The sequence below is a fragment of the Notechis scutatus genome, chromosome 14 (assembly GCF_049901735.1).
Source record: "Notechis scutatus isolate UNSWTSFEM ecotype Mainland chromosome 14, rNotScu1.2, whole genome shotgun sequence".
Taxonomy (NCBI): Eukaryota; Metazoa; Chordata; class Lepidosauria; order Squamata; family Elapidae; genus Notechis; species Notechis scutatus.
Window position 1 is genome coordinate 3523999 of NC_142022.1, and position 15047 is coordinate 3539045.

Sequence of the window (15047 nt, forward strand, 5' to 3'; positions counted from 1 at the left end):
TCCCTCCTTCCTTCTTTCCTCCCTCCCTCCGTCCCTTCCTCCCTTCTGTTAAGCAGCGCCCAACCATTGAAACCTATCAACAAAAAAGGCAAAAACCAAAACACACATTGTAAAAAAAAAAAAAAAAACAGAATGTATTCCACAGCCAAGTTACCCCAGGCACTCAGGGGATTCCACACACAACGTGGCTTCCCTCATACACAGAAATTCCCTTGTAATTTCTTACAGAATTAAAAGCATCTCTCTTTTTTAAACACAAACGGGCCATTTCAGCGCAAGGACAGTGGCAAACACGGCCTGTAGAAGATCCATTTGGTTCCGTGTTTCTCAACTTTGGCAAACTTTAAAATGTGCGGATTTCAACTCCCAGAATTCTGGGAGTCCGCGCATCTTAAAAGTTGTCAACGTTGAGAAACAACGGACCTTGTTGGTGGCTGCAGAAATCATCAGAAAAGAGCTTCAATATCTGGAGAGGCGGCACACGTCACACTGGCAGGTCTTGGCAGTAAAAATGTCCACTGTTTTCTGCAAACCGAGATGGCAACGCAGCCGGAGTTTCACCTGGAGAGGAACAACGCCAAAAAATAAAACCCCATCATTTGACATCCGTGATATCATCCCGCACTTTCTTTGCACCTGCAAAACTGTAAAATATGGACAACAATTGGCACCCGGTACACTCAACAATCGCTATGCAACAGGGCTGCAGCTTTGCGCACCCGATCAGAAGACCCCCATGTTTTGGTTTGGTTTTGGTTTTTTAACTTTTGGTCCTGCCTTCCTTAAAATGTCTCACTTAACAGCAGAAATTGTGATCGTAAGTCAGGGACTACCTGTCATACGGAATTCTGGCTGCTTAGTGTCAACTCCTAAAATATTTATCTGGTCTTTTTAGAGTTGCCAACAGAAAGCGAGGGGGGAGCAGTGCGGCAGCTTGCAAAACCGAAAGTGCATTCCATAAATGTTTTCAAAGATAGTAACTAGGTGACTAAAGTTTCTGCTGTGCAAATATCTAACTGGAAAGCATGATTGATGACTCTTAGCTATGGATGTGTCCTATTGGAGAATATTAATTACGATACACCCAGACGGGTGGGGGGGCAAACCAGGGTCAAGGGTGACAGTGAATGATGTGTGTCAGACTCGGCTACAGCCAGGTAGTGCCACCATGTTAACTCCTGTCATGCCCCTGTTGAAGTCTGACTCCGAGGGAGAAATGGAAGAGCTGGCAGGGAGTGGGAGCGGGCTCCGGTGGTTGTGGAGGAAACTGGGGAAGGGCACAGGCTGGCTGGGCATTCAGAGGAAGACCTCAGCCCACCGCCTCTTCATCCTAGGGCATGCAGGGAGGAATGGATAAGGGAGCAACATGAGTGGCGTGGTCTATGGGAGAGGAAGGGGCCCTGATCCCCTTCATAGGCTGCAGCTGGGAGGACTGGTTAAAAGGACAAACTGCATGGCAAAGGTGCTGGAAGCAAAGCCTGCATTCTTGTTGGAGCTTATCTGTTTTTTGGCTTCCTCCCAACTGTGGTTGCTGGTTATCTGGTAGAAGGCTGCAATTAATCATTCTTGCCTGCCATAGTAATTCTTTCAGTGCGGTTTTTGTTGGTTTTTTTTTAAATTTTGAATTAATTTTACTTTGGATGCGGACTGCATTTACTCCCTAAACTGTTTTCTTTAAGAGTTTGATATTCAGCCGAGGATAATTGGACATTGGGACCAAGTTGGAGGCATTAAAGGGACTTCCTTCTATTTTTGTGACTTGGTTAGTTTTGTGTCACGCCCCTTTGGGTCATCACAACTCCCAATAAATCCTTCTGAAGTTTTGGAAGTTTGGCTCGAGACTCATGATTTTAATGGGGGGTAACTGCCAGAATCCTGACACTTAGACTGTTACAGGGAGTCCTCGACATACGACCCCAACTGAATCCAGAATTTCCATCACTAAGCAAGACAAGTTGGTGAAGTGAGTTTTGCCCCATTTTGTGACCTTTTGCCACCATTGTTAAAAGGACTGGTTGGAATTCAACTTTTTTTCAGGGCTGTTGTAACTTTGATTGGTGGTTAAATGAAGGATCCTAAGTCAAGGATATAGATAGTCCTCGACTTACAATAGTTCACTTAGTGACCATTTGAAGTTACAACAGATGGTGTTTCACAACTTATGACCATTGCAGCCTCCCCGGGGTCACGAGATCAAAATTCAGACGCTTGGCAACTGACTCGTATTTATGATGGTGCGACCCTTTTGCGATCTCCTGACCAGCAGAGTCAATGGGGAAGCCAGAATTCACTTAAGAACCAGGTTACTTAACAATTAAAATAGGGCAAAATTCACTTAACAAATGTCTCACTTAACAACAGAAATTTTAGGTTCGGTTGTGATCATATGTTGAGGACTACCGGTATAAGCAGCCAGAATTCCATATTACAGGTAGTCTTCCACTTACGACCAGAATTGAGCCTAAAATTTCTGCTATTAAGTGAGACATCAGTGGAACAACTTGCCTCCAGAAGTTGGGGTGCTCCAACGCTGGAAGTTTTTAAGAAGAGATTAGAAACCAATATCTGAAATGGCGTAGGGTTTCCTGCCTGAGCAGGGGGTTGGACTAGAAGACCTCCAAGATCCCTTCCAGCTGTATTGTATTCTGTTCTGTTATCTTCTACATTATTCTATTCTATTGTACATCCTATTCAATATATTTTCCTATTTTATTCTACATTATTCTATTCTATTCTATTCTGTATTTTATTCTGTATTTCTATTCTGTTCTATATATTCTCCTATTCTATTCTATTCTATTCTATTCTATTCTATTCTATTCTATTCTATTCTATTCTGTATTTTATTCTGCATTTCTATTCTAATTCTATCCTAATCCTAATTCTATTCTATTCTATTCTATTCTATTCTATTCTATTCTATTCTATTCTATTCTATCCTATCCTATCCTATCCTATCCTATCCTATCCTAATCCTAATCCTAATCCTAATCCTATTCTATTCTATTCTGTATTTTATTCTGCATTTCTATTCTAATTCTAATCTATTCTATTCTATTCTTATTCTATTCTATTCTGTTAATTTTGCCCCATTTAGGAAGTTTTTGGCCACAGTTGTAAAGTGGATTGCTGCAGTTGTGAAGTTTCTAAGTGAATCTGGCTTCCCCATTGACTTTGCTGGTCGCAAAAAGGGGACTTACGTGACCTTGGGACACTGCAACCGTCATAAATATGAGTCAGTTGCCAAGCATCTGAATTTTGATCCCGTGACAAATGGGGATGTCAGCAGGGCTGGGATTCTACCGGTTCGGACCGGTTCTATAGAACCAGTTGTTATGATTCTGCACAGAGAACCACAAATTGTGCCTCTGGGTAGCCCGGCCCCTCCCCACTCCTCCCCTCCCCACCCAGTCAGCCCCACATCGCTGACTGTGTTCTCCCCCGTCCAGTCACTCCTTAAGGGGTTTCTTTTTCCCCTCCCTCCCAACAATCAGCTGTTCCAATGATCGGCTGTGCCGGGATCCCCCTCACTGTCTTCACCCAGGAGGCAAAAAGGGGCATGCGGGGGTGGGGGTGGCGCTGTGTCCCCCCACTCCATTTTTTCCCTTCCTGGGCCTCAGGGAAGCCTTCCTGGAGCAAAAACGCCCCCGGAGGCTGGCCTAAGGCCCAGGAGGCAAAAAAATGGGGGTGTGCTGCAAAAAAGCCACACCCACCTAGCCACGCCCACAGAACCGGTTGTTAAAAAAATTGAACCCCACCCCTGGATGTCACAATGGTCACAAGTGTGGAAAGCGATCCTAAGTCGCTTTTTTCAGCGCCATTGTTTGAAACGGTCGCCGCGCAAACTCTTGCAAGGTGAGGACTACGTGTATAATTTCCTTCCGCTTCCAGAGAGGACAAAAGCTCGGAACCAGCCGAGTCGGAATTCTCTCACCGTCTGCATTCGGCTGATGGTGCAGCATTGCGAGACGGAGGTGATGTTGTGCTTGAAGCTGCTGGCCAGGAGCACCGAATACTTGGAGGGAAAGGCGCTGGACTCGCAGTACCCCACGCAAGCCTGGATGGGGCGGGTGCCCCGGCACATGCCCTGGCGGTCACTTTGGAGGGTGACGTTGAAAGCTGGCGAGGAGAGGAAAAACAGAACAGCATCAATTCCTGTTTCCCCCACAGGGCGGACTGTCAACTAAAAATACTCCTGTGATCTTTTTAGCGGCCAGCAGAAAGGGAGTAGGGGAAAGCAGGGCATTCCTTAAATGCCTCAGATAATTCTGTTGGCACGCAAGATTATTACTGGAGAGCATATTTGATGGCTCTTGGCTATGGATGTGTTCCACTGGAGAATATACATCCAGGGGGTGGGGGGGAAGACCAGGGTCAAGGGGGAAATGAATGATGCGTCTTAGAGTCGGCTGCACCCAGGTAACACCGACATGGTCACTCCTAATAAATCATTTCTTTTTACTCTAAGAGATGCGGCTAGAGACTTAGGATTTGAATGGGGGTGCATGTTGGAGCCTTGACACAGACTACAACTCCCATCCAGAGGTGGCATTCAGCAGGTTTTGACTGGCAGCGGAAATTTGGAGTAGTTTGGAGAACCAGCCAATGCCACCACTGATTGGCCCCGCCCCCATGTCTTCTTCGCCCCCCATTGAGTCCCAGCTGATTGGCTGGTTGCCCTGCACAGGAGAACGGAGCTGTAAAGCAGGTCAGTGGGGTGGGGAGGGAAGGGGGATTTTGCAGTATATCCTTCCCCTGCCACGCCCACAGAACCGGTAGTAAAAAGTTTTGAATCCCACCCGTCCCCTTGACTGGAGGCCTGGGGGTTTCAATCAGGCACGTCCCCCGAAGCCGGCCTCTCCAACTTGGAGCCCTTCAGCTCCCAGGATTCCCCGGCCAGCCCTGCAGTGATAGGAGGGAGGGCAGCACAGAGACTTAAAGGAGGACAGAGATTCTCTCTCCTAGAGAGGTAATTTCTGCTTTCCTTGGTTTTTTCAAGTCCTCCGTTGAGGGAAGCAGATTTATTGTGCCTTTTAAGGCTGAGATTCTAGAAAGAGGGCAGAGAAGAGCAATAAAGACAGAATACAGAATAACAGAATTGGAAGGGACCTTGTAGGTCATCTAGTCCAACCTCCCACCCAAGCAGGAGACCGTAGACCATTCTGGACAAATGGATGTCCAGAGTCTCTTACTGAAAGCTTCCAGTGATGACACTCCCACAACGATGTGAGGAAGGATAGATAGATTGATAGATAGATAGATGGATGGATGGATGGATGGATGGAGAGAGAGAGAGAGAGAGAGAGGTAGTAGGTAGGTAAGTAGATAGAATAGATAGATAGGTGAGAGATCATAGACGTAGAGAATTATCTATCTATCTATCTATCTATCTATCTATCTATCTATCTATCTATCTATCTATCTATCTAATCTATCTATCTATCTACCCACCTACCTATCTATTCTACTTACCTACCTACCTACATCTATCATCTATCATCTCTGTCTCTCTTTCTTTCTTTCTCTCTATCTAAACTATTTATCTATCTTATCTATTTGATAGAATCACTGGTCTGGAAGGGAACTTGGAGGTCTTCTAGTCCAACCCCCTGCTCAAGCAGGAGACTTAGTTTACATCATTCTGGACAAATGGGCTGTCCATTCTCTTCTTAACAGCCTCCAGTGATGGATCATCCACAAGTTCCAAAGGCAAACCCTTCCACTGATTAATTGTTGCCATTAACAGAAAGTTTCTCCTTAGTTCTAGGTTGGGTTGAAGATTATTAGGAGGAGGGAAGGCTGTAGCATACAAGGAATGGCGATGGGAACTGGATATGTCCAGCAAAACAAAGAGAAAAACTAGGGAAGACATGATAGCAGTCTTCCAATATTTGTCAAGCCCAAAATTGACATATGGACTTTGTTCATTTCTTTTTAAATGGATTTCATCCCTTGGAAACCTGACAGCCATAAGGAAGAGGGGGGTCCAGCTCTTCTTCAAAGCAGCCGAAGGCAAGAGGGAACTAACCAAGTAGACAAACACTCCAGGATCAGGGAAGGAATTCCTGACAGTGAGAACAAGGAACCAGTGGAACAACTTCCCTGAGACGTTCTAGGTGCTCCATCACTGGAGGCTTTCCAGAAGATGCTAGACAACCATTTGTCTAGAATGGTGTAGGATCTCCTGCTTGAAGGGCAGGACTAGAAGACCTCCAGGGTTCCTTCCAGCTCGATTCTTCTCTTACGGTGAATGCACGACATAAACCTAGAAGGATCTCCATATCAGAGCAATTCAAATCCTTTTTCTTTCCTGTCTGTTCTGGGTCTGTCTGAGAGCTCCTTGATGCTGCTCTCTCAGCTGGGTTGTCTTCTGGACGTCGTTTCGTTAGCCAAGCTAGGTAGCATTGTCTCTGCTAATGTTCTCCTTTATTGCTCCTTCTGTCTTTCTGTCTGCCTGTCCATTTGTCCCCCTCCCCCGAAGCTGTTCTGACCCAAACCTGGTTCCAAGAGAGTAAACACAAGGTACCAGCACAACCTTTGCTGTTTCATTTACTAATCCTGTTTCTTCACAGATCAAAGGCTGCTTCCCACTAATTAGCTCCGACAAGAAAGAGCCTTGCCAAGTTTTTGCAAGGCTGCCGAGAACAACAGATAAATTTCCTAAACAATAAATCAAAGAGTCTCCAAATACCAACTCAGATATTCTAACGTCCACCAGGCTCGAGGATCAAACAACTTTGCCTTCTGCAAAGAACTGCAGTTTCTCAGCTGGCTTTTATCTCTTGAGGGAGGGGCCATCACCTTGCAGCCTTACTCCCGAGTCACCCGTGCAGCTGCAGCTGCTCTTTCCTTCAAGCAACCCTGCACGTGCACACACTGGGCACAGGCTCCTCGGGGGCCTCTTCCTCACTGCTGCCAGCCTCCACACTCTCCACTCCCTGATGGTCCTGGCCCCATCCCTGCATCCCACGCAGGCCCCTCATCCGAGTCCTCGCTCTCCGACACCTCAGCCGCCTGCACCTGCTGCCGGCGAACCACAACAGAAGCTTACAGTGTAAGTGGCAACCGAGTCTTGCAGCTTTGTGAGCCCTGACTTCTGTAGCCAGCAGACAAGAGAAGACGGCAGCCAAGAAGAACCTCAACATTTCTGTGGAATCTCTGAAAAACAGAAGATCAGTATTAGCAAAACCCGGTGCGAAGCCACAGCAATAAAGGCCACCAAGGACGTGTTTGTTATGTAGCAATTCATGCTTTGGGCCAGAAAACAGTAACATCGGGCTTCAAATTTCTACCCAGCCGACATTTCTTAAGCCAAGTCAAGTTACCTTACAAGGTTGTTGTTCGGGGGAAATTATTCAAATCATCCCTTCTGAACCCAGATCCCAAGCAGAATCGTTCATTCTCATTGGCACTTGGTCGTGTCTCCCTGGGGAAGCTGCAACCATGCAAGGAGTGGACATAAGTCCCTTTTTCAGTTCCATTCTAACTTTGGAGGTCACTAAGTGAATGATTGTTAAGTCAAGGACTGTCTATATACTTTTTATATGACCACATTACTTTCTTCTGGACCAGATCAGCAAATAGAATGAAGGAGAAATTCCCTGACATTGGGAACAATTAACCAGTGGAACAGCTTGCCACCAGAAGTTGTTGGAAGAGAATAGAATTCTATCCTATTCTTCAATTCTTCTACCCTATTCTGTTCTTCTATTCTTTTTCTCTATTCTATTCTATTCTTTTTCTCTATTTTATTATTCTATTCTATTCTGTTCTATTCTATTCTTTTTCTCTATTCTATTCTATTCTTTTTCTCTATTCTATTCTTTTTCTCTATTCTATTATTCTATTCTATTCTTTTTTTCTACTGAGGACCTGTATATCCTGCACGAGTCAAAAAGAGGGCTGTGAAAATATCTACAGACCCTTCACATCCTGGACACTCCTACCCTCCAAATGACGTTATAGGGCACTGCACACCAGAACAACGAGACACAAGGACAGTTTTTCCCCAAATGCCCTCACTCTGCTAAACAAATAATTCCCTCAATACTGTCCAACTATTTACTAAGTCTGCACTACTATTCTATTAACCTTCTCATCACCCCTTATCACCCATCCCCTCCCACTTGTGATTGTAGGACTGTAACTTTTTTGCTTGTATCCTTACGATTTGTACTGACTGTTTCCTAGTATGATTTGATTGCTTGTTGTACCCTATGACTAGCATTAAGTTTTGTCCCTTATGATTCTTGACGAATGTATCTTTTCTTTTTATGCATACTGAGAGAATTTGCACGAAGACAAATTCCTTGTGTGTCCAATCACACTTGGCTAATAAAGAACTCCTATTCTATTCTATTCTATTCTATTCTATTCTATTCTATTCTATTCTATTCTATTCTATTCTATTCTATTCTATTCTATTCTTCCCAAATACCCTTTTCTACACCTTTTTTAAAAACCAGGCTCTCTTCCATTGTCCTGAATGAGATCCGCCTCCCAGGAGAAAAAAAATGCAGAATTATTTTTGGGCAGTTGGTGGGGTTTTAGCATCTGCTCGGATGCCTTCGTCTTCCTTTGAAAAATCCCCTTCCCCAGCTGAGATCCCAAACTCGATCTGCATCAGATCTCCAGCCAATTTGAGACCCCCCCAAACTCTTTTAAGCCACTTACCCGATCGCCTGAGAGAGAGATCTGCAGTTTTCACCTGGTGGGCTGCAGCCGGTCTCTTCTCTTCAGCCGACCAAGGTCTGTCTCAGGTCCCACCCACCTACCCCTCACCTGGCTGCCTCTTCTCACCTGGGCCCAGCCTTCCCCTTCCTCTCTCCACCCACTTCTCAACCGAGGCCTCTTCACACCTGCCTTAGCCTGCCAGCTAAGATTTAAGCACTCCGAGTTTGAAATCAGAGGATTTAGTTAGTAGCTTCAGAGTTAGGGCTGCCATAGGCAGCAAAGAAAACTACTCGGATGGGTTTGTTTGTTTTTTTTGTCTAAAAATGCATGGCAGTCACTAAAATAAAATAACTTTTTTTTCCTCTTCCCTTATTTATATTTCATTTGGTTATCCTACTTAGCTTGACTTTGCATGTGATTTTTATTACTTTACTTTCTTTTGCTTTAAGCAAAAGAAAAGCTTTATTTAAAACAAAAACAAAACAAAAAAACACCAGGCTTTTGTTCCTATAAAGGACAATATTTGTAGCTTAGGGTTGAAATGAGGGGTCCTTGGTGCTCTCTGAGCTTGGTGGTTTTCTTGCAGATGTTTCACTACCCAAACTCGGTAGCCTCATCAGTGCTAGTGAGGGTGGGGATAATAGCACTGATGAAGTTGCCTAGTTTGGTAATGAAACGTCTGCAAGAAACCATCAAGCTCAGAGGTTTTATTCCTTTAATATTTTAATCTCCTTCTCCTTCGTCAGCGTCCTGCCCAAGCAGGAGCCCCAACACCATTTCTGACCGATGGCAGTTCAGTCTTTTCTTGAAAGCTTCTAGTGATGAAGCTCCCACAACTTAAGAAGCGGGGAGGGTCAACCTATTTTCCAAAGCGCCAGCAGGCAAGACAAGAGACAATGGATGGAAGCTAATCAAGCAAGCTACAATTAAATTGAACTTTCCTACAAGTGAGAACAATTCATAATGATAACAGAATAGGTGTGGAACAGCTTGCCACCAGAAACTGGGGGTGCTTCATCTCTGGGAGCTTTTAACAAAAGAACGGACAACCACCTGTCTGAAATGGTGTAGGGCAAGGGTCTTCCAACTTGGCAAGCTTTAAGCCTTGTGAACTTCAACTCCCAGAATTCCTGAGCTAACATGACTGGAGGAGGAGGAATTCTGGGAGCTGAAGTCCGCAAGTCTTAAAGCTGTCAAGTTTGAAGAGCCCTGGTGTAGGGTCTCCTGATTGAGCAGGGGGCTGGACTAGAAGACCTCCATGCTCCCTTCCAGCTCTGTTCTGATCCTGATTTTTCCGCCCAGCCTAGCAACGTCTTCCTGTTTCGCTATCTGCTTTGTGGGCCAGACCAGACCTGCCCTTTCTGGCTGTCTGAGAAGAGTCTAAGCTGGGGGACTTTCTTGCCTCAAATTATTCACAGCCAGAGATAAGCGCCCCCCCCCCGCCCCCATTGCCTGCTTCAGCACGCAATCCAACTGGAAAAGTTGAAGTAAGGCTGATCTGCCAAGTCTCCATCGCCTGAAGGCAGAAGCTTAAAATCCATCCGGCAGAACTCTCTGTTCTTTCCGACGCGTTTATTATAAATTCTGAATTGTGCATGGTCCAATATATGTGTGTGTGTGTTGTGTGTGTGTGTGTGTTGCTGACTCGCATTGCAATCTCTGAGTCCTGTTCTTCCAAGATGCACTGTTATTTTTTTGGAAGGATTAAATTGGTCGTCTGGCAGGGAACTGGTTCTGAGCCCCTGTCACCTTCCTAACAACCCTGTGAGGTAGGTTATGGCTCGGTTGATAAGCCGGATAGCCAGCGCCTGTTTTAATCCAGAATTTTCAGCAGAGAACCAGGTGCCTCTGAGGTCTCACAACATCAAGATGGAGTCCTCTCCCCCCCCCCATAACCTGGGGGTCATTTTCATAAAGTCCAGGTCACTTGTGATTTTTAATCTTAAACTGGATTTGAACATGGATTTCCCCCCCATTTCCTGTTCTTCCTTTACCACAGCGTTTCTCAATCTTAGCACTTCATGATCTGCTTCAAGATGAATGGACTTCAACTCCCAGAATCCCCCAGCCATCTTGGCTGAAGTGTGAGGACTTCAACTCCCAGAATTCCCCAGCCAGCATATTTCAAAATAGGTGGGCTTCCAGGATTCTCCAGTTAGCATGCTTCAAGATGAATGGACTTCAACTCCCAGAATCCCCCAGCCACCATGCTTCAGCATACCTTAGCATGCTGGCTGGGAAGAAGTCCACTCACCTAAAGTTGCCAAGATTGAGAAATCCTGTTCTAAGCCATCACATTTGGGGGGAAAAGGGGGGGTGTTTCCGTAAAGAAAGCGTGATTTTTCCATTTTTGAAAAGGATGATTTTATTTTTCCAGAATGAATGTTGAGCATGGCGGAGAGGGAGGCCCTGCCAAAGAAGGTGCACACAGGCGAGAGCTATGTGCCCAAAGGGAGTTTCGGAGCTCTCCTAAAAGCAGCCGCAAAGAACGGGGAGCTTTTAATGGACCCACCCAGATCCAGAAAGCCTCCAGTAGATCAGGAAGATTAATGAAGCTTTGGCAATGTCTCCTGAGCCATTTATCCACTCAGCGGCCTCCCGGAGTTTGGCAAAGACACAATTCAGCCTCAGACAAGCCATTTCCACCGTGCTCCATCGCGGGAACTTCCTAGAATCGTAATAACGGGCCCAAAGCTTTTGCTATCAATATTTTATTCACGAGGAGGACATTGTGGGAAGTTCTCAGGTCCTTGGACTGCTCTCCAAGGCAGGCAAAGTTGAGGAGGAGGCTTCAGCCCAGCTCGATTTAGGGTGGAAAAACAGTTGAAGGCCACAAATCTTCAAACAGGCTGGATGGGGAATTCTGGGAATCGAAACTCCGCCATCTTAGATGTGTGTGTATTGTGGGAATGTGCATAACGGTTATCCTTTGAGAGCTGAATGCAATGAAATGCAATGAGGTACCAATACTTACTAAGGCTCTATAAAGCCTTAGTAAGGCCACACCTAGAGTCCTGCATCCAGTTTTGGTCACCACACCATAAAAAAGACGTTGAGACTCTGGAAAGTGTGCAGAGAAGAGCAACCAGGATGATGAGGGGACTGGAAGCTGAAATGTACGATGGACAGTTGCAGGAACTGGGCCTGGCTAGTCTAGGGAAGAGAAGGACCAGGAGAGACAGGAGAGCATCTTCCAGTATTTGAGTGGCTGCCACAGGGAGGAGGAAGGAGTCTCAAGCTATTCTCTAAAGCCCCCGAAGGCCACAGAAGGAATAATGGATGGAAACTGAACCAGGAGAGATTCAACCTGGAAATAAGGAGGAATTTCCTCACAGTGAGAACAATCAACCCATGGAACAGAAGTTGCCTTCGGAAGTTGTGGGAGCTTCATCCCTGGAAGCTTTCAAGAAGAACCTTCTGTCAGAAATGGTTTTAGGGCAGCGGTCGCCAACTGGTGGGCTGGGGACCAGCCGTGGACTGCGAGAAAATTTTGGTGGTCCTCAGAGAAATGTCCCCCCCAAAGCAATTAATCCAGGTCCACATGGTTCCCCCAAAGTGGTGCAAACTGGCTGAATCCCATCACTGCAATTGGGTCAGTCATATACAGGAGGTTCTTGAACTTACAACAATTCATTTAGTGACTGTTCAAAGTTGCAACGGCATTGCAACATGGGACTTTTGATAGTTTTTCACAGTTACGACCTTTGCAGCATCCTCCGGGATGTGTGTCACATGATCAAAATTCGGCCGCTTGGCCACGGACTCGTATTTAGCAGAGTTGCAGTGTCTCAGGGTCACGTGACCCCCTTTTGTGACCTTCTGACACACCCAGTCAATGGGGAAGCCAGATTCACTTTACAACCGTGTGTGACTAACTTATCCACAGCAGCGATCCACTTAACAACCGTGGCAAGAAATGTTGTAAAGTGGGACAGAACTCAAATATTTCGCTTAGCGATGGAAATGGTGGGCTCTGTAGTGGTCGTGAGTGGAGGACCAACTTTGCAGGAGGAGAAAATGATCTCATTTAGAAATGGGGGCTAGGAGGGAGGATTATCCTGGCAGGAAATATCTAAGGCTTCTTTTGAGCTGGGTGGGGCATTTCTTAAATGGGTTTTTTTTCCTTTTCTGTTTTTTTCCCCTCTCTCTCTCTCTTTCTCTGTTTCGTTATTATTATTATTTTTGCTTTGCAAGGGGTTATCGAGACAAAGATGGGCGAGACCCCCCAAGACGGAGAGATGGAAACAGCCTCTGAGGAAGGACTCGAAAAGCTTTTTGCAAATCTTGTGCAGCTGCCAAGGGCTTCTGGAGGATTTCTTTCTTTCTTTCTTTTTCCATTGAGTAAACAAAACATAGAACAAGAACTATCTATCTATCTATCTATCTATCTATCTATCTATCTATCTATCTATCTATCATCTATATCTCTATCTGTATCTCTATCTGTATCTATCTATCTATCTATCTATCTATCTATCTATCTATCTATCTATCTATCTATCATCTATCTATCTATCTATCTATCTATCTATCTATCTATCTATCTATCTATATCATCTATCTATTCTATCTATCTATCTATCTATCTATCTATCTATCTATCTATCTATCTATATCTATCTATCTCTCTATCTCTCTCTCTATCTTTCTATCTATCTATCTATCTATCTATCTATCTATCTATCTATCTATCTATCTATCTATCTATCTATCTATCTATCTATCTATCTATCTATCTATCTATCTATCTATCTATCTATCTATCATCTATCACCTCTCTCTCTCTTCTCTCTCTCTCATATCTATCTATCTATCTATCTATCTATCTATCTATCTATCTATCTATCTATCATCTATCTATCATCTCTATCTATCATCTCTATCTATCTATCTATCTATCTATCTATCTATCTATCATCTCTCTCTATCATCTCTATCTATCTATCTATCTATCTATCTATCTATCTATCATCTATCATCTATCATCTATCTATCTATCTATCTATCTATATCTATATCTCTATCTGTCTATCTATCTATCTATCTATCTATCTATCTATCTATCTATCTATCTATCTATCTATCTATCTATCTATCATCTATCTGATTAAAAAGGAAAATAAGACGAATAATTGAACGTGAAGCAAGAGAATGAGAGAAATGAGAAACGACAGGCATTTTTAAAAGCATGATCTTAAGGCAAAACTCAGACGTAAACATCATATGTAATACTAGCTGGATACCTGTGCTTCGCTGCAAAACTATGTGGTTGGGCTTAGTTTTTGGGGAGGAAAATAAGGTGGGGGGGAGAAATCTGCCTCTGCCTACCAGCATCCATCGGTATCCATCTGACTAGCATCTTATCAGTGTGTGAGAGAGTTGAGGGCTGTTTAGAAACTGAAACAATATATGCTGTGTGAGCAAGAAGGAGACAGCAAGGAGCCTGGGCATGGCTTAGCTCAATTGTTCTGTACTAAAACTGCTTGGTGCTCTGAAACTAAAACTGAAACTCCTCTGCTTGTGTTTTACATTTGGAAGAGATTTCTTTTCAGGTGGGGAGGGGGAGTAGAACTCCTTAGCATCAGAGCAAGTTAATAATAATAATATAGGAAATACTAATGCTTTGATGGTCATTTGGAAAAATCCTTTCTTAGTGAGCACCTAGAAGCCAAGAGAAACTTAGGTGCCAAATTTCAAGTTTGTAGGCTTTACGGTTCTGGAGATTTTGTGATGATGCATGCAACGTTTCGGCAGAATCTCATCTGCCATCATCAGGCTTCTGTATTGTGTACGTCTGTGACAGACGAACACAATACAGACGAACACAATACAGACGAATTATTATTATTAATTAATTAATTAATTAATAATAATAATAATAATAATAATAATAATAATAATAATAATAATAATAATAATAATAATAATAATAATAATAATTATTATTATTATTAACTTGCTCTGATGCTAAGGAGTTCTACTCCCCCTCCCCACCTGAAAGAAACCTCTTCCAAAGGCAAAACACAAGCAGAGGAGTTTCAGTTTCAGAGCACCAAGCAGCTTTAGGACAGAACAGTTGAGCTAAGCCACGCCCAGGCTCCTTGCTGTCTCCTTCTTGCTCACACAGCAAATACTCTTTTCATTAAAGAAGAACTTCGTCACAAATGTGAGTTATGAGGATACCTGATGAACCAATAAATGTACTTTGTTATGGACGTCTTGTTGAGTTTATCTATCTGGATCTGCACAGCTTAAAAATCCACTACTGTGCAGAATACAGAAAAGGGTTCAATGAGTGGTTCAGCCAAACCCGCTTAGCAAATTTCTCAGCCACATAAATTCTGGGCTCCACTGTAGTCGTAAGTCTACCTGTA

General features: G+C 44.1%; 1 protein-coding gene across 1 annotated transcript; it reads right to left on the reverse strand.

The window, feature by feature from the left end:
* GPHA2 (glycoprotein hormone subunit alpha 2) lies at positions 1-8827 on the reverse strand. The gene is made up of 4 exons (XM_026685776.2): positions 8674-8827; positions 7052-7158; positions 3935-4119; positions 1-561 (listed from the first exon to the last, which is right to left on the reverse strand). Exons 2-4 carry the CDS (start codon positions 7143-7145, stop codon positions 460-462), a joined length of 381 nt encoding a protein of 126 aa, XP_026541561.1. The 5' UTR covers positions 7146-7158; positions 8674-8827; the 3' UTR covers positions 1-459.
* Between the last annotated feature and the right edge of the window lie 6220 nt (positions 8828-15047).

Coding starts and splice junctions, on each gene's coding strand:
- GPHA2 (XM_026685776.2), bottom strand. CDS start 7,145: ATGTTGAGGTTCTTCTTGGCTGCCGTCTTCTCTTGTCTGCTGGCTACA. Junction 4,120..7,051: donor ACTCGGTTGCCACTTACACT/GTAAGCTTCTGT, acceptor TCTCCTCGCCAG/CTTTCAACGTCACCCTCCAA. Junction 562..3,934: donor CCATCAGCCGAATGCAGACG/GTGAGAGAATTC, acceptor GTTCCTCTCCAG/GTGAAACTCCGGCTGCGTTG.